Source organism: Strigops habroptila, chromosome 10, assembly GCF_004027225.2.
Source record: "Strigops habroptila isolate Jane chromosome 10, bStrHab1.2.pri, whole genome shotgun sequence".
NCBI classification, from domain to species: domain Eukaryota; kingdom Metazoa; phylum Chordata; class Aves; order Psittaciformes; family Psittacidae; genus Strigops; species Strigops habroptila.
Genome location: NC_046359.1, coordinates 35821732 through 35841365, shown reverse-complemented (window position 1 = coordinate 35841365; position 19634 = coordinate 35821732). Strand labels below are relative to the sequence as shown.

The 19634-nt window shown below is 41.2% G+C and overlaps 2 protein-coding genes across 4 annotated transcripts in view; one reads left to right on the top strand and one right to left on the bottom strand.

Annotated features, from left to right (window-relative positions):
* The window catches only part of NVL (nuclear VCP like), a 41653-nt gene extending 35238 nt beyond the window's left edge, over positions 1 to 6415 (bottom strand). Inside the window, exons 1-6 of one of the 2 annotated variants that reach the window (XM_030499770.1) lie at positions 6032 to 6415; positions 3880 to 3953; positions 2692 to 2744; positions 2509 to 2605; positions 1565 to 1619; positions 777 to 1043 (exon numbers count right to left, since the gene is read on the bottom strand). In XM_030499770.1, the coding sequence (XP_030355630.1) occupies positions 777 to 1043; positions 1565 to 1619; positions 2509 to 2605; positions 2692 to 2744; positions 3880 to 3953; positions 6032 to 6088 (603 nt within the window). In that variant the 5' untranslated portion in view covers positions 6089 to 6415. Of the gene's footprint in view, positions 1 to 776; positions 1044 to 1564; positions 1620 to 2508; positions 2606 to 2691; positions 2745 to 3879; positions 4075 to 6031 lie in introns of those variants that run through there. The other variant, XM_030499771.1, reaches the window with a different exon arrangement.
* CNIH4 (cornichon family AMPA receptor auxiliary protein 4) lies at positions 6067 to 14566 on the top strand. Of its 2 annotated transcripts, XM_030499780.1 has the most exons (5): positions 6413 to 6550; positions 7963 to 8031; positions 9073 to 9185; positions 13701 to 13841; positions 14360 to 14565. In XM_030499780.1, the coding sequence occupies exons 1-5, from the start codon at positions 6482 to 6484 to the stop codon at positions 14385 to 14387; spliced, it is 420 nt and encodes a 139-aa protein (XP_030355640.1). In that variant the 5' UTR covers positions 6413 to 6481; the 3' UTR covers positions 14388 to 14565. The 2 variants fall into 2 exon arrangements, with proteins under 2 accessions (XP_030355641.1, XP_030355640.1); XM_030499781.1 differs by lacking the exons at positions 6413 to 6550; positions 7963 to 8031 and adding an exon at positions 6067 to 6371 and having other exon boundaries at positions 14360 to 14566.
* The last annotated feature ends 5068 nt before the right edge of the window (positions 14567 to 19634 follow it).

Here is a 19634-nt window from a genome sequence, read left to right as displayed (position 1 = left end):
GTTCATTTTCTAAATAAGAAACAAACACGGGGGGGGAGGTTTTATATGACTGCATATAAAACTACTTCTGCTGGTTTAACAAGCAGCAGCCTTTGCAATTGATCACAAATGGGCCAATATGTCTGGATGGGGAGCAGGACCTATTTCTAACTGCTTTATTAATCAATGCAATTTCCTTTCAACTTCCCCAGCTCTTGTCCATCTAAACAACTTCAGCTTTTTCCATGCTCTAAGACTTAACCACTGGCTAAGGGAGACCAGTGCTATGGCTACAGCAAGCCACAAGCTTCCTGACTAGTTAGGCTTGACACTGGCAAATGGAATAAATAACAGCTAAATTCTGCTAATCTTTCTCTAAGTACAGGCACTAACCTGGGTCTCCCTAATACTGAGCACTACATTTGCCCCAAAAAATGGGGAGGAAATTCGTAATTTTGTGACTTTTTTACCTCTCATACAAACATGCTTGAAATGGGCCACAAGGTACAAAAATCACTTTTGACAAGGCAGAACAACAGACTAAGCCCTTCCTTCTTCAGAAACCAAGCTAAAAGGAAGCATTTCACTGGGTTGAAGCCAATCTTTCCTTTCTATTTAACATGTTCACTATCTTTAAACACATGCATGTTTGTAATGAAAATAATACATTTTAAAGATCTAGAGTGAAATACAGTCTGTTTGGTCTAAGTATCACCCTTCAAAAGCCTGACAAATTACACAGGAAATTACATTCATACTTGCTACTTAAATCAGATTGGGTTTGTAAAACACAATACCTCAGAAATCAGTTTCTTTTCATCTCCTTCTCCATCCTCAGAAAGGTCAATGAAAAAGTCTTTGCCACATGGAGTTTTATCAATGAACCAGCCACCTTCAGAGATGCGTGTTTCAACTCTTGCTCCTGCTGAGAGGGTGCTTGTTTGAGGTGCTGTTTGCACAGGAGGGGGGGTTTCCATTGGTTCATTTTTTGGAGTGGTTGGAACAGAATCAGCATTTCCTTTCTTGTATAAGCTCAGCAGGGAACTGTTCATGTGATTTGTAGACTGCAGATTCATGTATTTTAAAAGAAAATATATAGGTTATAACTTGGATTATTTATATTGAGGCCAATGAAAACTATTTCATAAACATCATTTAGCATTATCTCTGCTGGAGAAATTAGCCATGCATCTTTCAACCCACTGCTCTGCGAAGCAAATGACTTCATATAAAACTACATCTGCTGGTTGAAGGAACAGGAGTCTTTGCAATTTACTCTGAAACGCCCCCTCTTAATTGATAGTCACCTCTTTTACTAATAGGAATGTCTGTTCCTTCAATCATTTCATTCATTCCATGGCCAAGTCTTTCAGGCCTCCAGTGTGCTTTCTTGAGAAGTGATTCCCCAGCACAGGTTCTTCCTTTTTCTTCAGAAACAGCCTCCTTTTAGACCTATAGATTCTCAGTTGGAACTGCCAACCCTGACTATACCTCATCTTCATTTTTAAACTAAGTGCTTTGCAATTTCACAACACAGAATTGTGTGTTATGCAAATACGAGCAATCATAATAAAATACAACTTACTAGATCTTCTGGATAATCATCATAATCAGAGTCATCTGTGGCACTTCCTGCAGTCCTTTACATGGAAGGAATACAAAAACTATTAAGGTATCAGAGCAGAACTGCAAATGAGACACCCACAAAATAAAACAATGTAGTTTCCACAACGTGGTTCCCCCCAACCATGACATGTAGCCTAAGACTGGAGAAAAATTCCTGACTTGCATACTCTAAATTTACTCCTATGAAGAGTTAAAAACCACATCCTTTCCAAGTCTGCAATGAGTTGGATCAATTTTGCAACCTGGCTGAAAGACAGTCCTAAAAAAAGTGGAGTAGGATCAATCTGATCCAGTTCACCATGAGATCACACAATCACCAATGCTGGCACAAGGTTAGTAGCAACTCACTGCTGAAATGGACTAGTTCTTCTGACAATGAATTCTCCTAATTTCCCATGAGACCCTTAATATCTATCAAAGGTTAGAGTAACCAGAATGGTCCGTGAGACTATGCAGAATAAGGAGTCAGGAAATCTTAATTCCAATCTCACATTCAGTGGTGATTTACTCTGAATAGCCTTTTAGTCTTTTCTCTCAGATTTAATTAATATCCCTCACACCCAAGAAAGATTAAACACAAAACAAAACGAAAGAACTGAATCACATGAGGACTGGGGCCCTCTGTGGAAAACTATTAAGAAAGCCCCAAGTTTATCCACTAATTCAGGGCTGTATGTTCCCCATAACAGAAAAATCATGACTGGCTCCAGTAACTGCTTGTCTTCAGTAAATAAAGTGCTTCCATGCACTACAAGTAACTTCTTTGATTTCCCATAGGCTTGTCTTTATCAGATCTATGTGTAACCTTGAAACTACCAAAGTTTAATAATATGAAGAAAGAAAGCTTTAAAGAAGTCATAATACTCATGGCATTATTAATCTAATGGTAAAAATTCTTCTTACTCATTTTTCTCTTGCTGTCTTGCTCTTTTTGCCACATGTTCAGCTTCTAAACCCGCTAAATCTTCACGTTCTTTTTCATTACTGATTATTCCAAACACTGGAAGAAAAGGTTCAAACATGTTAAGAAAACAGCCAAAGCATAATCAAAGAATTTGATCTTGGACATAATATTAACAGAACTACCTTTTTCAACTTGTATTCTAAAAGCATTTCGTTTTCTTCGTCCATAGTCTGCACTGAAAAAAAACCCAAAATAAACAGGTTACACCAACTGCTTCTTCCCCCAACACATTGTTATTCTCAGAGGAAAAGAAATATTGTGAGTTGATACCCAAACTTCTACAGAAGCCCTTACTAAAAACCAACTATGTGAAAACATGATTGTTTTTTCTTAAGCCTGGAACAGCTCAATCACTGGGATAAAACAAAACCACTAAACTATACTGGTCTCTAAGGGCTGTTTAGTAAAAACTAGCAAGATCCTTTTTAGCTGGAGATACAGAGAAGCAGCAATGTACAAATGATGACGCTGGATTCTGGGACACAGAATATGTCCCAGATATGGACACAGGACTATAGTCTAGAAAGGACAGTCCAGAGAGAAATAACTGTGCTAATCAATAATGGTCACTATAAGAAAATCTGATTCAATGAGCATCCTTTAAAATGCAAACAAAAATCATCAACCTTTTACCTTCACTTACTGAGGGTATATTTATATGTTTTTATACAATAAGTGACAGAGGAAAACCAAAACAAAACCCCAAGACTTGTAAGCATCCTAACTAAGCAAAAGGTTTGGCTCCCTTCCTCTAACAAGGCACAAACAGACCATGCAAACACAAATGAATACAATTCTCCACCTACATTAACCCCCACAGCCAGCAATGACCTGCTGAAACACAACCTTGCTCCCACCCAGAAAAGCATATCAGCCTAAAAATCATGAGGCAAGACTGACTACCCTGCTGAGCAACTGGGCAAGATTTAGTGTCTTGCTAAATCCTGTATCTCCCCCATTTGCCTGCACTGAAGTGTTATTTTCCCTTGCATTTTAAGCTCACGAGGGTAAGGACCAACATGCTGTAATACATCTGTAGCTGTTTAATTAAAACAAAAAAATCAGCCCACAAAAAACAAACCACAACTAGATCTTGCAATGCCAGTGCATTAATAAAATATGAGTTCCTAGATACATCAGCAGATGAAAACACTGCAGTGGAAAGGATATTGTTTCAATCAACTTCAATAACTGGTAATGAAGTTAAAATAAAGAAAATTAAAATTTTCATTAAAAAATACACAAATGCAAAATAGCAAATTAATATATTCCATATTTTGAATGTAAATATAACACAAATCTTTGCTCACCTGTAGGTTTTCTGCAAATCAGATGCTAGGATCCCAATGTCAACATACTGGCCACATTTACTGCTTGCAAGATACTGAAATGAAGAAATTTAAGCAGCAAATAAAATCTCTGTCAATCATTTCACCAGAACAAATAGATCAAATATGCCTACTTTAAACTCTACTCTCCTTAGAAATGAAAATTGGAAACAGCTTTGAACTCATTCGATGGTATTTCCCAATGGAATGGGTAAAGCTTATTAAGACACAGACAGCTACATTTTCTGGGGAAAAGCAGCATCCTGTATTTTGGTGCTTCTGTGACTTCTGCTGGCGCAATGCCATTGTTTTTATTTAGTAAGAAAGGTGACTTTGTAACCCACATGTCATCTTATTGTCAATCCTTCTAAAGTTCTTGGTTTCTCGCAGTTAACCTCCTTTTGGTTTAGGTCTCCTACTTTAAAAATGAAATAATCTACATCAGTTAGCATAGATACTGTCATAATAAGAACTTTAATTTTTACAAGATGTTTCAAAGAATGCTCTAGAAAAGCATATAAATGACAGCAAATTTTATAAAGCTTTTTCTTCTGACAGCAGCTGATCCAATCCATTTTCAAACCACAATTATGAAAGTGTGAGAAAACGTGCAAAATTTCAGGTACAACTGTAGTCCATTTGCTTTCTCTCCCACTCTCCAAATTAGGAGCGAGAAGAAGTTTCAATACTGTAATCATTGAATCACAGAATGGTTTGGGTTTGAAGGGAACTTAAAGATCACCTAGTTCTAACCCCGCCGATGGTGGATTCCTTCTTAGAAATGGAAAAAGGAAACAGAATCTCTCTAATAGCTATGACATCACAAATGTTGCAAATGCTAAAATCCTCATTTAATACCTCTAATTAAAACAAACAAATTGCTTAATATTGAATTCAGAATTCCCTTTTCAAATGATGTGACACTTCATGTCACCCACGAGCAACTACTGACCTGCAGAAAATATCAAGCCCACCATAAATCCAGCTGCCCTTTTCGCTTCAGGATAGTCAAGACAATTTCACTGTGATCTTGTAAACTAAGAGAAGCAACTTTCCTCAAGCAGCCGCTCACATTTTAAGGAATTAGAAGTAGAGTACACCTACACAGACTCAGAGAAACAGTGTTTAATCTGCAAAGTCACTGTAAATTTTCAGAAGGTGTGACACAGCACTATGCCACTTGAAGGAATCACTGTTTTTCCTGCTCTTCACAGGTGTATTGTGAGAGTAATCACATTTTTTCCCTTTTCTTTAGTCACTTATTATAATCGATGTACATGTTTCCAAATGTAAACACTTCCAATTTGCCTACATATACTCTGAGTGCATTTTCTCTGGACTACTGTGGAGTACTGCGTCCAGCTCTGGGACCCTCAACATAAGAAGAATGGGGACTTCTTGGAGTGTGTCCAGAGGAGGCCAGAAAGATGATCACAGTGCTGGAGACGGGCTGAGAGATCTGGGCTTGTTCAGCCTGGAGAAGAGAAGGCTCCTTAAGGGGAGACAGACCTTAGAGCAGCTCCAGTGCCTAAAGGTACTAGAAATCTGGAGAGGGGCTTTTTACAAGGGCATGTAGTGACAGGACAAGGGGGAACGGCTTTAACCTGCCAGAGGGGAGACTGAGATTAGATACGAGGCAGAAGTTGTTCCCTGTGAGGGTGCTGAGGCGCTGGCACAGGGTGCCCAGAGAAGCTGTGACTGCCCCATCCCTGGCAGTGTTCAAGGCCAGGTTGGACACAGGGGCTTGGAGCAACCTGCTCTAGTGGAAGGTGTCCCTGCCCGTGGCAGGGGGGTGGAACCGGATGAGCTTTAAGCTCCCTTCCAATCCAAACCACTCCATGACTCTATGATACTCATTTCAGATTTGAAACTGCAGCCAGCTTCAGGATCAGAAATACTGAAGAATGAAACAAAACGAAACAAAGGAAAACGCCATAAAACAAGCCCCCATTTCTAAAGCCCCGAGAGGCCAGGCCGGGTCCTGGCGCCCTCCGCGGCTCCCTCCCACCCCTCAGCAGGCCGATGGCCCAGACCCTTTCCGCGAGGCTGGGGAGCGGCGCGGCGCGCCATGCGGTCCTGAGGGAGCCCTCACCGCGGCCGCTGCCGCCCCGCGGAGCCGCTCCCGCACCGGTACCTGCTTAACGCGCTGCTTCAGCCGCAGGTCCACGAAGTGCCCCGGCCGGCTCCGCATCGCCGCCCGCTCGCGCCGACGGGACCAGGGGCTGCCCCACCGCTTCGCCTTACGCAGGGCGGCCGGCACCGCCAGGGCGCCTCAGCCGCGCCGACGCAGGCTCCCTTCGAGCCGCCGGCCTGTACCGGCAGACCGGAGCGGCCCCGCTCTGAGTGTGCCCGGCCGCTAATTAAGCTTCACGGTGTGCCCCCCGTCAGGGCTGCCTGAGCTCCCCGCCACCGCGGAGCCCTCCCCAAGGGCCGGGACGTGCTCCCGCTGCCACCGCCCGGCCGCCACCACTGAGGTAAGAGCGGGCGGGGACTCCATTTCCCAGCATGCTGCGCGGCACGGCACGGCCCTGCCCGGGCGGGGGACAGGGCGTACGGCAGCCGGGAGGGCGGCGGGCGAGGCGGGATGGAGTCGGTGGTCTTCATCTTTTCGCTCATTGACTGCTGCGCCCTCATCTTCCTCTCCGTTTACTTCGTATCCTTCTCCCTCGGGGCTGGCGGGCGACCGGGGTGGGCAGGGTTGGGGCTGCGACCGCGCCCGGCGGGACCGAGGTGGGCCGGGCCCGTTGAGGCGCCGCTGAGGGCGGGCGAGCGGGGCCGGCGCCGCCGGGCTGGCGGTGGGCTGAGGGCGGCGGGACGTGAGGGCCCGTGCGGCAATGGCCGCTCTGGTGGGTTCCCGGGGCGGGTACCCTCAAGGAGCGGGCGGGGAAGGGGTTTAGGGAGACGGGAGCGCCGCGCTGTAGGGGAACGGCGAATGCTCCAGTGAACGAAACATGTTCGATCTGAGAGCTGGAGCTCAGGCGCGCCCGGTGCCATGTAAAATACATGGTGGCTCAGCACAAGTAGCGTGTGGTTGGCGTTGGTGGGGTGTCAAAGCGTGCTTTACGCTCTCACAAACCACACAGGCCTGAAAAACACGGTCGTGCGGTAGCCTTTTAGTTGTAAGGATACCCCGCGCTATTTTAGGTGGGAGCTCGCAGCGGGGAGACTGCGAGTTCCTTGGCAAACGTAATTCCCATATTCTTTGTTACAAACTTGCGCGCAGGCTTTGCTGTCTGGCGTTGTTGCGATGTAAAAGCACCGACAGGGCTTTGCTTTCTTATTTGTATGAGAATTGGCTCTCATACTCTTTCAAATCCTGGTGCTATTTCAGAATCTGCTCAGTTCCTCTAACAGGAAAAAGCACAGAAGCACTTGAAAGAATTTAATCCTAGAAGGATAGGTTATATGTTGAAAAATGTAAAGGCTTTACCTACGGATAGAAGAAATCTTGTGCTTTTTCATTTTATTGGGGAAAAGGAGCCTGAGTTTTACAGGACATTGCGTGATGACGTGCACATGTACATCCTAAGCCTTTTTCAGAGGACTTTTCTATCTGAAATCTTTATATTTCAATTGCTGAAAGTTAATTTGATAATGATGTTACCCTCTTTTTTCGTAGCAAAGTATGAATTAAACCAATGTTGCTGTAAATGTAAAAACAAAAAGCAGATACATGTATTAAAAAGTGCACTATTGTGCAGTTTACTGTGATGAGAGTTTTCTTCCTTCTAAGTTGTGGTTTCAAGCGTTGTTGTAATAATTCTGATACTAAAAATACTGGGTTTGCCTCCCTGGTTCTAAGTGTTGAACTGAACTTTAGCACTTAAGCAACAGTTGCCACAGGGAAAACATCATAAAATCACTTGGCCTACTGATAAAATGTGGCCTAACTTGCTACCTGAAGCAGGAATTAATTGTAACCAAGTGAAATATGCTTTTGTCAGATCATCTGTAGAACAAGACAGGCTATGCTGAGAGCAGAGTGCTCTCCCCAGGTTATTTGATGAAAATAAAGCTTTGTGTATTCCCAGTTACCATACAATTTTTCCTTATCTTGGGCTTCAGATAATTACACTATCAGATTTGGAATGTGACTACATTAACGCTAGATCGTGCTGCTCAAAACTCAATAAAGTAAATTATTCTTCTTTGCATTTAATGTGGTTTAAAGAAATGGTTCTTCATCTTAGCATCACAAACAGCCGGGTTGTAATGTGTGTCTGAAGAGCCTCCATTGGCAGTGTTTTGCTTGTATCCTTTGTTTCAGTCTGCTTGTCTTTTTTGGATGCCTGTCTGTCTGCAGATTCAGTCAGGAGAGGCTGTTCCTCTGACCCTTGGTGCTCTGAGATAGACTGCTCTGAATTCCTGGGACTGACACTTAACTCTTCACAGAGCTCTTGAGTTCTGTGCTTTCATTTCTGTAGGTGTGCCACACCAAGGATGTCTGTGTGTGACTGACCTTTACAGCACACACACCGATGCTTCTGTATGATTTCTAACCTCTCTCCAAAAGTAGAGACTTTTACTGTGATACGAAAAAGTACCATTTTAACCAAATCTGCTTAAAACTGATTTTATTAAGTCAATATCGCCTTCCTGTATGGATGTTCACTTTGATTTAAAGGTATTTTCTTTCTTAGTGTAGAAGAGAAAGCTACAGGATACTATCAAGGCAAAAATGTGTTATTGCCAGGAGCTGACCCAATTTAACTATGCCAGTTTTCATATTGATCAACTTTCTTATCTGTTCCAAGCCTGAGGGTGTTTGTATGTCCTGTGTCTGTGCAAATTTTAATTATCTGCTTCTCTCGTTCCTAAATCCAGTTCTCTGCAGTGATTTCAAATGAGCACTGTATATTTCTTAACGTGCTTTCTTAAGTGCTTGTGTAATATAGTTATGTTCAAACAGCTGCTGTGCTTCTCTAGAAACTTTTGTAATAGTTGGATAAAGGATGTCTGTTAGCCCAAAAACAGGCTCTAAGATATTCTAACTCGCATGGAATTTGTCTGAAGGTATCAATTTCCCCACATTGTGGTGAAATCATATGCTTCTGCCATGAATTTTCTGCCTGAGTTTTACATGATTAGAATTAGATAACTCCATATAGATCTCTTTTTCAGAAAATAATTTACATTTGTACATATAATTCCTTTTCTTTTCTTCCCTTTTTACAGTGGGTGGTGCCTGAAGTGGTTGGCCATGCTGTCGTAACGGTATTAATGCTTATTTCGTTGCACTGGTTCATCTTTCTCCTTAATTTGCCAGTAGCAACATGGAATATATATAGGTAAGTGCAAAGGGGTTCGTGTGCTTTTTTTTTCCACTGTGACTAGGTTAGCCTTAAGTGTAGTATGAAGGTAAATAATATGTTGTGATGAGATGTTTCAGTTGTGTTCTTGAGCTGCTGACAGTCTTCATGGATCTAACTAATATAAAACTCTCCTCTCCTTGCGTTTAAAATTACAAGAAACCAAACAGTGTGAAGAATAAGAAACTTCTGGCCTGTAGTAGAAACGTTTGAAATGTTGTATCCTCACGTTCTCCTTAGTGCCCAGGAATCTTGATTTGCAAGTCATTCCCAAATTTATAGGAAATAGTGTTATGCTAATTGGGATTATGAAGCAGTGCTGCAAACATAGTTAATGTTTTTCATGCTGTGCCGACATGTCTCATGGTGATATCGGCATAAAAGTACAGAGGTCAGCATGGCCAATGGGTTGTAAAACCATCAGGCTGTAGTGTCATTCCCCACACCCTCCTGTGTTTACTGTCTTGTCTCTCTTCCTCATTGGCATTGCTTTTGGTCCCCCATTTTGCCTCTTTGTATTTGGAAAGGTTTGCGGACTTTTTACCTTATGACAGCTGTTAATGTTACTGGTCTTCGTATACTGGGCTGTCCATGGCTTTGAAATGGTTTATCATCAGTAGGGGTTTCTCAGGCTGTTGGTTCAAAATGTTCTCTTTATTTTGTATCATTGGATGAGCAGAGAACTGAACCTTTACCAGTGCTGGGCTAATGAAAACTGGATGTGGAATTGTTGCAAGTTATCTCTGATCACTAGATACAGGAAGTCCAAAAGACCAAATGTTTAAGATATAGGTATAAAAAGTTGCTGTCATTCTTGTTTGCCTGAACCTGCTAGGGCTAACCGTTTGCAGGGATGGCTGGTAAAATTAAATGAGGTTTCATAGCTCTCACTTAAAAGAAGTTGAGAACCTTGTTGTTCTTGGACAAAATAACCATGCATTTATCACCCTTGTTATCTACAAAACTGATAGCAAAGCCTTCAAATGTTTCTAGCTGGAGTAACATGAGACACTACCAGGATACTTCATAAACAAATATTGCCTAAATGCAACAGGGATAGTTTTGTTTGGCCATCTGTATGTACAACTGTATTACACACTGACCAGTTGCACAAAATGACCAGTATTCCCTTTGGTATCTGCTGGCAAGAATGGAGTTTGCATTTCATGTTTCATTTAGGCTGGCCTGTTTCTGCAGAGATACTAGAGAGGGAATGCATTTTCTTTGAAGCTTTGAAGAGTTCTTGTACTGGTTATCCCTTTCCTGCTTCCTTTTGCTTACTGATGTTAATGTTGGAAGTAATCATTTGTCCTCCCTTGTAAACCTGGTCAGAGAGTATTTGAGAGGATACAGTTATTTCTGTTTCTGCACTTCAGGCAGTAAGCCTTGGCTGCTGTTTTGAACTGTCATCTCTCACTTTGTTTGTCATACATGGAGTAGACATTCTGAGTATCCTAAATCCAGGACTATTTTCTTGATTTTAGGGGTACAGTTTAGGCACTATATGAATATGACAGTATGATGCTTTGCCTGTTCTGCCACAAGCAGTCAAAATGTTAAGCCTGTATTGCTAATCCTGCCTTCTTTCTGAGGATTGAGGGGTTTCACTCATGTCGAATGCCTGGAAAAGCAAAAGCAAGTGTGTTGTTTAGCATTATAAAAGAAATCTGATGATTTGGGATAGAACTTAAATTTCACTTGGTGTTCAATGGGCCGAAGGTCTGGTAGTCAGAAAAATGGTGGATTGTAAAGTAGTTTGAATACACGGAAGAGAGGAGAAGGTATCATTGACTAAGGTAGGATTAAGTGGGAACAGATGAAGTGTGAACCTATTATCATGAGCTGCAATCTTCCAGCATCAGCTAAATGTGTTTGAATCTTCTTTGTATGTTATAGTATTTCCAGGACCAATTTCTGGAGTCAGTGTCGCTGCACATGAATTCAGAAAGGTTTAAGATAATCCTTCTGCTCCAAGAGGAGTACAGAGATGTAAATACTTGTGTTGAGACTGAAGAAGTCTGTGCTTTGTAGTATATCTAAGTGATAATAGAGAGAAAGGTAGGATAATAATCCCTTCCCCTTATTCTCTTTCCTTCAAAGCCTGCTTAATCTTGATGAGTGAATGGTGATTACTGGCAGTGCTGGCTTAACTTACCAGTTGTCTCAATGATTTCAGTGAGAGTAGAGAGGTTTTTTGTGAAAGTGGCACCAGAAACAAATCCCAGAGAGGATAAATTGGTCAAAAACAGCATCAAGGGAGACTTTCAAAGCTGCAGCATGTTTATTGTAACATCCTACTGGCCCTTCTTGTTCAGCATACTCAGGGGCTCATTTAACTTGGTTTATTTTGGGCTGAATTTTGTAGTATCTTACACAATCTCCAGTGAGACACAGTATTGCTTTACAATGTCCTTGTTTCAAAACTAGATATTGAAGCAGCTTATTTGAAATCAAATCATATTTGAAAACACATTTTTTTAGTTCTTAAATGTTTCTTAGACCTGCTATTATGTAAAAGAAACAAGAATTACAAAGGAAATGAATGTGAGTAGACAAGAAAGAAATCAACTTTGGATGCTTCCCTTTCATCTTTGCTATAAAGACCTGCTTGAGACAATAGGTCCAAATAATGTGATTTTTGCCATGTCTTGAATTAAATCAAACCCCTCTCAAATCTGAAGGAGTTAAAAAAGAATAATCTTTAAAATACAGTGAGAATTTTGACCAAAACTTACACATCCCTTATAAAATTATGTAATCTAGAGGGAAATGTCCTGTTGCTGTGGCAGCAGCTTCCACTGAATGGAGATACCGGAGGCATTACTGTGTATATTCACTAAAGCTGACAGTTTTCTTCCTCTGTATGGGTTTGCTGCACAAGTTTTTTGCTGTTTAGAATAAGACAATGGGCTTGAGTTGGGTTTGTTAGCATCTGGCATCCTTGTGTCCATGACTGAAGTTCCTTAGATGTGTAATATACGTTGTACCGGCTTGTGGGCCTCTTGGTGGAATTACCTGCAGGTTCCAAGTTACATCATTTAGGTGTTATCATTCTTCTTAACAAGCAAAGTTAATAAATACTACCTTTATGGCACTCATTTCCTAGGGATATTAGAAAACTATGTGCTCTATGTAGGATAAATTGATAAAGGAAATTTATGTTCCTCCTTTTATTCCAATAAAACGCATTACATTCCCAGTAAATGGACAATGATTTGTGTTATAATAGTGAAAACAGATCAATCACTTAAAACTTCACATTTAGAAGACTATTTCAAATTGTAATTATTTCACATGAACTATTTCTAATGAGACATAATAGTCTTTGTTGTTAGTCAAATATGCCGCAGTGCTTTTTAATGCCTCTGTGAAAGAAAGACCAATACTGTGGTCTTTATGGTTTTTGGTTGGTTGGTTTGGTTTTTTGTCTCCTGCTGCTGCTAGAAAACACCCTTGTTTCTTGTTCCCTTCTTTCCCCTCCTGTTATTGAAATAAATGTTGTGAGAGGTGGGGGAGTGCCTTTTGGAGTACAAGTGGTGCCATTCTTCGAGTACATAAAGAAAATCAAGAAGTGTTCTGTTCTGAGAGCTTGCTTTTGCTCTCAGTGAAAGATGAGGAGTTAAATTCCTGGTTAGAGGGAGTATTACTTCAGGAAGGTAGAGCCTGTATGACACTGAAGTGAAATACTAATTATACTGTTCTAGGCTGAGCTCAGCTGGAGTGAGAACTTCACGTGCTTGTATTGGCTCTCTTGAGAAATGCTTATGGCAGAAGAACACGGTGCTTGTTGAATTTTCACAGGACATAAACGTTTGGTTTGCTGGTGTTACTCTTTGTTTTGCTTCCATTTCACTTTGTTTTACTCAACTTCTGTCCTTACGTGGGTTTAGACAGCAGTGCTTAGCTTCTTCAGTCCTGCCCAGTCTCTCACCTTGTCAGCCTCGGTGTCTCTGCTGAGATAACACAGGATGGTTGTGACAAAGATGGGAATAATACACAGATCTTTTGTCTTGTCTATGCTGTCTCATTTGACCACTGGAGTTTGTGATTATCTATGTCGGGTTTTCTGGTAAATAAATAATTGATTAACTAAATTCTTAGCTAAATGAAATCTTTTCCAGTCAGTTTCATCTAATGCATCTTTCCACTGTGGGTGGACGTTTCCATCATAACACCAAGTAACCATGAACAGCAATTAAAACAAGCTGGAATCAGCTATTGCCTGGAAACTCTCCCATTTACACATGGGATGTTGGTGATGCGTTTAGTACTTCTTGTCCTCTTTGTTTGTGGGTTGTAGTGGCAGAAATTCACACAATATCCTGAAACTGAAATAGAATGAAAAAGAGCTCCCTTATGTTGAATTGTGAAACAGCTCTTCAGATGGAAGTCCCTTCTGTGCAAGCTTTCCCCTTCCCCTTCCTCTACACTCCCTAATGTTCTGATGACTATACTTCTGTTTTGATTTGGTTTCTTTCCTTCTTAAACTTTCAGGTACATTATGGTGCCATGTGGAAACATGGGGGTATTTGACCCCACAGAGATCCATAACCGAGGACAACTGAAATCACACATGAAGGAAGCCATGATTAAACTAGGCTTTCATCTGCTCTGTTTCTTCATGTACCTTTACAGGTTAGTTGCAAAAATTGCTCCCAAGGAACAAAGGAATTGTCTGCCAGCTATTTTTATCTCCTCTGTTCTGCTATGGTAATTGCTGGTATTTGTGTCTTACCATTTTGCATCCTGCTGAGCCTCAATAACGTATTCTGAGAACTATCTGCAGGCTCATTATATGCCTTTATTCTCTCTGATCCATCGTTTGGAAACTCAGACGACTCCTTAATCTCAAAAATCTGTAAGTACAATATAGTTACATGATTTCAGCACCTAGAATAAGTGGCTTATTTAGAATGGAAATAATCTTTAGGACAAAATGGGTGAGTTCTGTGCTGGGCTCACTTACTATGGGATAGAACAACTACTGTTCTTCTGCAGGATTGCTTCTCAGTCCTTGTCTTTGTGAGCAGAGCACAGTTGCCTTAACTTTCCATTTCAGAACCAAGCACGGTTCTCTCACTGAAAGCAATAGCTGTTGCTACTTGCACATGCCTCAGTAATGCACTGGTGTCATGTTTTCTGTTTTGTCACAGTATGATTCTGGCTTTGATAAATGATTGAGAAGTTGAAAAAGAACCGTTAGCTGCCAAATTGGGTCATCGCTCCAGTGACTGGTTGTGGAGCCACAGCCACCCTCCGAACATACCTAGATCAGTGTCATCGTGCAGTATATTTTACCTCTTTGAACAAGAAATATTTTTTTCTGAATTTTTAACATAAAATATTTTCAAAAGACATTGTTTTTGTGTAGCACTTGTTTTTGTTCCTTTACAACCCAAACTGCTGGAGCTGCTGCTTCCGTAAGATGAAATCCTTGCCTAGGGAACCGATCTCATAGGAATTAAATGGTGGGAAGGGAAACTCATTTCAGTAGCATGGGCTAATAGTAGTGGTAGTTCCAGAACAAATTTAAGTGCATCTCTGATGCCTGTTTCTTGCTGAAAGATGCCAGGATGTGCCCCTTTCTGTCAAGCTGTCCTGTAAGAGCTTCATTTGAAGCAGTGGTTGGAACATAGATTTCAAAGTGGAGCAGCAGCACAGCTCACATCTTTGTGTCAGTGTGTTTTCCAGCTAAAAAGCAATAGAATAAAAGTTATGTTTTTCTCTCTTTCCACCCCTCCCTCCCAACAACCTATATGAAGTCTTGTGTTTGGATGGATTGAGGTTCCTTTGGCGAAGTGACACTTGTGTTTAAGAGTGAAAAACAGATAAATAAGAAATGTGATTAATACTTGCTTTTTCCCTTCAACTCCTATTTTGTTACTGAAACACATCCCAGCCCTCCATACAAGGTATTGCACTGGGGTTGGAGTTGGTTACAGAGCAAAAGGCTACCTGCAGTCACTCCTCCCTGAACCTGCTGCTCCTCTACCCAGTGAGCTGAATCAAGAGTACATCTAGCTCGGGGAGGTGGACAGGTAAAACATAACTGCTTCAAAGACACCAGCAAACTATATTCTCTTTATGCAGCTCTTGCGTCAGTGATAATTATATAAACCTGAGTTTGTCCAATAACTGTCTTTAAATATGTGCATGGAAACAGGAGGTTTTTTGAAAGTGAAACACTTCATAAATACAGTTCTGTAATTAAGTCCTAAAACTTATGAGCTTTTCCTTCTTAACTACTTGTTCCTGGATGAATAGCTGTAGTTAGCAGATTGTTTTCATGGCTAGCAGTGAAAAGACAACACTGAATCTTGATTTCTCTGGGTACCTTGTGTTCAGTGCTTGTTCTAGGAAAAAGCTGGCTTTAAATTCATGATGGATGGAGGCCAAGTTCAGCTGTTGCAAAGATGAAAAACTGCTGAAAATTACACTCATTAAAAATAACTAAGGAAATAGCTCCCACAGCTGCACACCACAGACTGCTTGACACCACAAACATGAGACTGCGGAAGGTACTGCCTTATAAAGCTGAACTCCAGACAGGATGTAGGTCTGGGTAAAAGGAAAGCAAATAAAACTTTAAAAGAGAGGAAAGTTAACTTTGCCACAGCTTACGTGGTAGGCAATACATAACCTTATTTGTATGTGAAAGAAAGGTAGAATACAGATTGTGGGTGTTATCTGTTAGAGGAAAGGGCAGTGTTAGTAAGCTGCTCGGGTTAAGTCCTTGCTGTAGTGCTAATGGTAGAGGAATTTAATGACATTTCACACCGAGAAACATGCTCTGTAAGTCCACTGCTTATGAAACTTATATTGAGATCATGTCTTTAGACTAAGAGCTTTATTGTTAATGAAAATGTTTGTAAGATACATTGCCTCCAATGATTTCTAAGTGCCAGTACCTCAGGATTACAGTGATGACATTAGACAGGGTAGACCCATTCCCTATCAGTTGCTATGAAAAGCTTCTCATCTATGGAGGGAAGTGTTATTTTCAGAGATGGGAGCAGCACAGGGAAGGATAAGGGAAAAGAACAAGGCATTTGAAAACAAACCACAAAAATGGGGGCAGCATATATCATTAGGACATTGCATCTTTGACCTAGAGAGATGTTACTGTGGATTTCTCCCTACTTCCCTCCTCAAGAGCAACTTACTAACCATGATAGACCAGCAAAAACCTACAGCTATGTTTTCTAAGGGGTGGTTGTCAAACACTAAACAAGCTGCACTTTATTTGAATGCAAACTTCCCTCTCCTTTTTTTTTTTTAATCTAAATAAATTCTCTGTTCATTCCTATCTAACGTTGTTATTGGAGTTGTATAAACCCCAGAGACTACAATGATGCTGAGAAATTACGCTGGGAATTCTGAAGCCCTCCTTACCCTGCAGGGTCATTTCCTACCGAAACAGAGATCCTCACATGTATTTGTAGTTGCTAAAAATGTAGGTAATTAAGTGGAAATAGGGATCCCTCCAGGCATCTATCTCATGGGAGAGCCACAAAGCACAGAAATTCTATAGTAAATATGAAAACAAACTCCTATTTTGTGGGTGTCCATCAGGAGAGAACAGGGGAATTTAAATCCAAGCTTACTATATAGAATTCTAGACAATTACAAACTTTGGGATGATTTTAAATAAACTTTGGTGTTAGACCAAACACAAACTCCCTCCTATTCACTCACCACATTATTATCTCCCTTTAGAATGGACTTCATGAGGGGACCACTAGTTTATTGTTCAAGTGCTTAGCTATGATTTATCAAAGCCCTTAATCCACAAACATTAATCTGCACTTGGCCCACAGGATCCTTGTAACCAAGGAACTACAGGAACTTTAAACTGAGGTTATTACATTCTTTTCCTCACCCACAGGGTAGAGCCTGGCCAGCTTGTAACAAAAGGAGCCAGTGAGCAGTTTGCAGAGCTGAGAGCGCTGTTCCAGTACTGCACTTGGGAGAGGGGTTAGTTAAAATCTGAACAGCAGCATGTTTCCCTAATTAATCATTACAGATACAGACTGTTGGTTGTTTAGCCTGTTTTAGTAAAGAATATACTGACCTCCTCAGCCTACTAAATTACTGTTTGGGGGTTTTTTTCTGCAATAGTTCTGTATTATTGAATATAGGAAGTCCATGAGTTCAATAGTATGACCAAGAGTCCTAACAATAGTTCTACATGCAGGTTAACAATCAACCTGACTCCCTGTTAAGCCCATAAAAGCAAATCTTTATCTGTTCGGTATTGGCTTAGGTTCTACCTCTTTTTCCTCACAAGAAGATCACTGAGATTTTGTACAAATGCCAAGAAAAGACCTTTCCTCAGGATACAGTAATGAGTGGAGGTAGTGACAGGAAACCTTGGGCTATATGGACCATGATGCTTTTATCAGCACATTAAGCACCTTGTCTGTGGCAGAAAGGATAGAGGCATACAAACTTTAGAGCATTGTAGGTCTTTTAAAGTGAGGAGACAACTGGGACTGCCACCTTTCTGTGATGAGTGGATAGCCCAAGCACATGCAACACATGCACCAGAGCAGAGGGATGCATCAGGGAGCACAGAAAGCTGAGGGCAAGGCCAAAAGTGCGAGAGTAAAGCAGAACTGCCCCTCAGAAGTAGCCTGCCTCAGGTAAAGTTTGGGTTTAAGCTACTTATGAAACACTCATCTTTTATCAGGTTCCTTATGTAGTTTCTTTTAAATAATCTGAAAGCTTTTAAAAAAAGTTCCAAAGTTACAATTAGTTTTAAATCTTACATATGGTGAGATTTCACAGCTCTGCTGAAACCGTATCTCTCTTTATCTTGTCACCAGTTAAAGGCACAGACAGGACAGCAGATGAAGCACAGTAACAACCCCAGCCAAAAACCTAAACTTCTTTCATCTGCTGTGTGGATCATTTACAGCTGGAGCAGGTCTGTGATCTAACAACCCTCCTGCCAACACTAGCACCCAAGGGAAGAGGCACAAAGCAGCACATGGAAAGGAGTGAGGCCAACCCCTTCCACCTGCAGCTGCATTTAAGCCATAATTATCTATACACCACCTAAATTGTAAGGGAGGGAATAAAGATAATACAAAGGTGCTACTACAGGGAGTAAAGACCTTTTCTAATCAATATAAAAGCTCAAAGAATTAAAAATATTGAATGCACTTCCACAAAAGGTTTGAATTTGGAAAAGCTACAGGGAGGGGAGGGCAGCTTTTTATTTTACAGAACATCAGCTAGAGCTGAATAAAAATGCCTAAAATGCAGGACAAAGACGAGGTTCTATTTCAAGGCAGAGGGAAGAGGGATAAGAACACAGGGCGAGGTGGAAGGAACAAAGGCAACAGTTGAGAAGCAGCTTCATTCAAGAGCTCTCAGCCACAAAAGCTGCTTAGGTCGACTGCAGATAGAAGGCTGGTGGTCCCTGATCTCCCATTTAAGAGAAGTCTAAGGAAGAGATGTAAGTACTTTTTACAAGGGCATGCATGTAGTGGTAGGACAAGGGGCTTTAAGCTGAAAGAGGGTAGATTTAGATTAGACATCAGGAAGAAATTCTTCCCTGTGAGGGTGCTGAGGCGCTGGCACAGGGTGCCCAGAGAAGCTGTGGCTGCCCCATCCCTGGCAGTGTTCAAGGCCAGGTTGGACACAGGGGCTTGGAGCAACCTGCTCTAGTGGAAGGTGTCCCTGCCCGTGGCAGGGGGTTGGAACTGGATGAGCTTTAAAGTCCCTTCCAACTCAAACTATTCTATGATACTTTAGGAGCATCTCAAGAAGTATCAAAAAACCCCCCCCAACCTAACCAATCGCCTAAAGCAACCTGTGTTTAGTATTTAAGCAAGTTTCAGCATCAAGGAATCAAAGCTTTCGTGGAGCCTTAAAGGAGTTGACATTCACCAAGTTAGGTAAGCACAGAACAGCACACAGGGGAGGCAACTGCTACACGGACAGTGAGAATACAGAAGCATGGGGTTGATTAGAGCCAACCATCAAAAGCCAAAAGCCTGCTCACAGCATGGAGCGAACTCATCTTCAGCCAAACTGCCACAAACTGAGCTTCCTACTGAGGGAGGGAAATACTACAAACACAGAAGAAAGGTATCATTAATGATCAAGAGATGAACATCCAAGTGAGTCAGATAAGTGAAGTTAGGGAAACTAAGAACTATTCATTCCAGTTATTTATTCTGTTTATTGAATTGAAAGAAAGGGAATACAAACATTTCTGTTCAGTGCTGTGCACCAACATGGAAAAAGTGTCATCTTTTTGTCTTTTAAAAACCCTAATAAAAACAACTCAAAGTTAATGTCGTTCCAATTGAACAATCTTTAAAGATATGTTTAAAATACTACGCATTTATAAAATAAAAAAAGTTAAAACGGTGTTCTGTAAATAATTAGTAAACCAAGTGAAAATAAATACGAGACCCA

Excerpts from the sequence above, each read along its gene's own strand:
- CNIH4 (XM_030499780.1), top strand. The coding sequence starts at position 6,482 with ATGGAGTCGGTGGTCTTCATCTTTTCGCTCATTGACTGCTGCGCCCTC. Across the intron at positions 6,551-7,962 it reads TCTTCCTCTCCGTTTACTTC|ATAATTACACTATCAGATTT; the intron begins GTATCCTTCTCC and ends CTTGGGCTTCAG. Across the intron at positions 8,032-9,072 it reads GCTGCTCAAAACTCAATAAA|TGGGTGGTGCCTGAAGTGGT; the intron begins GTAAATTATTCT and ends CCCTTTTTACAG.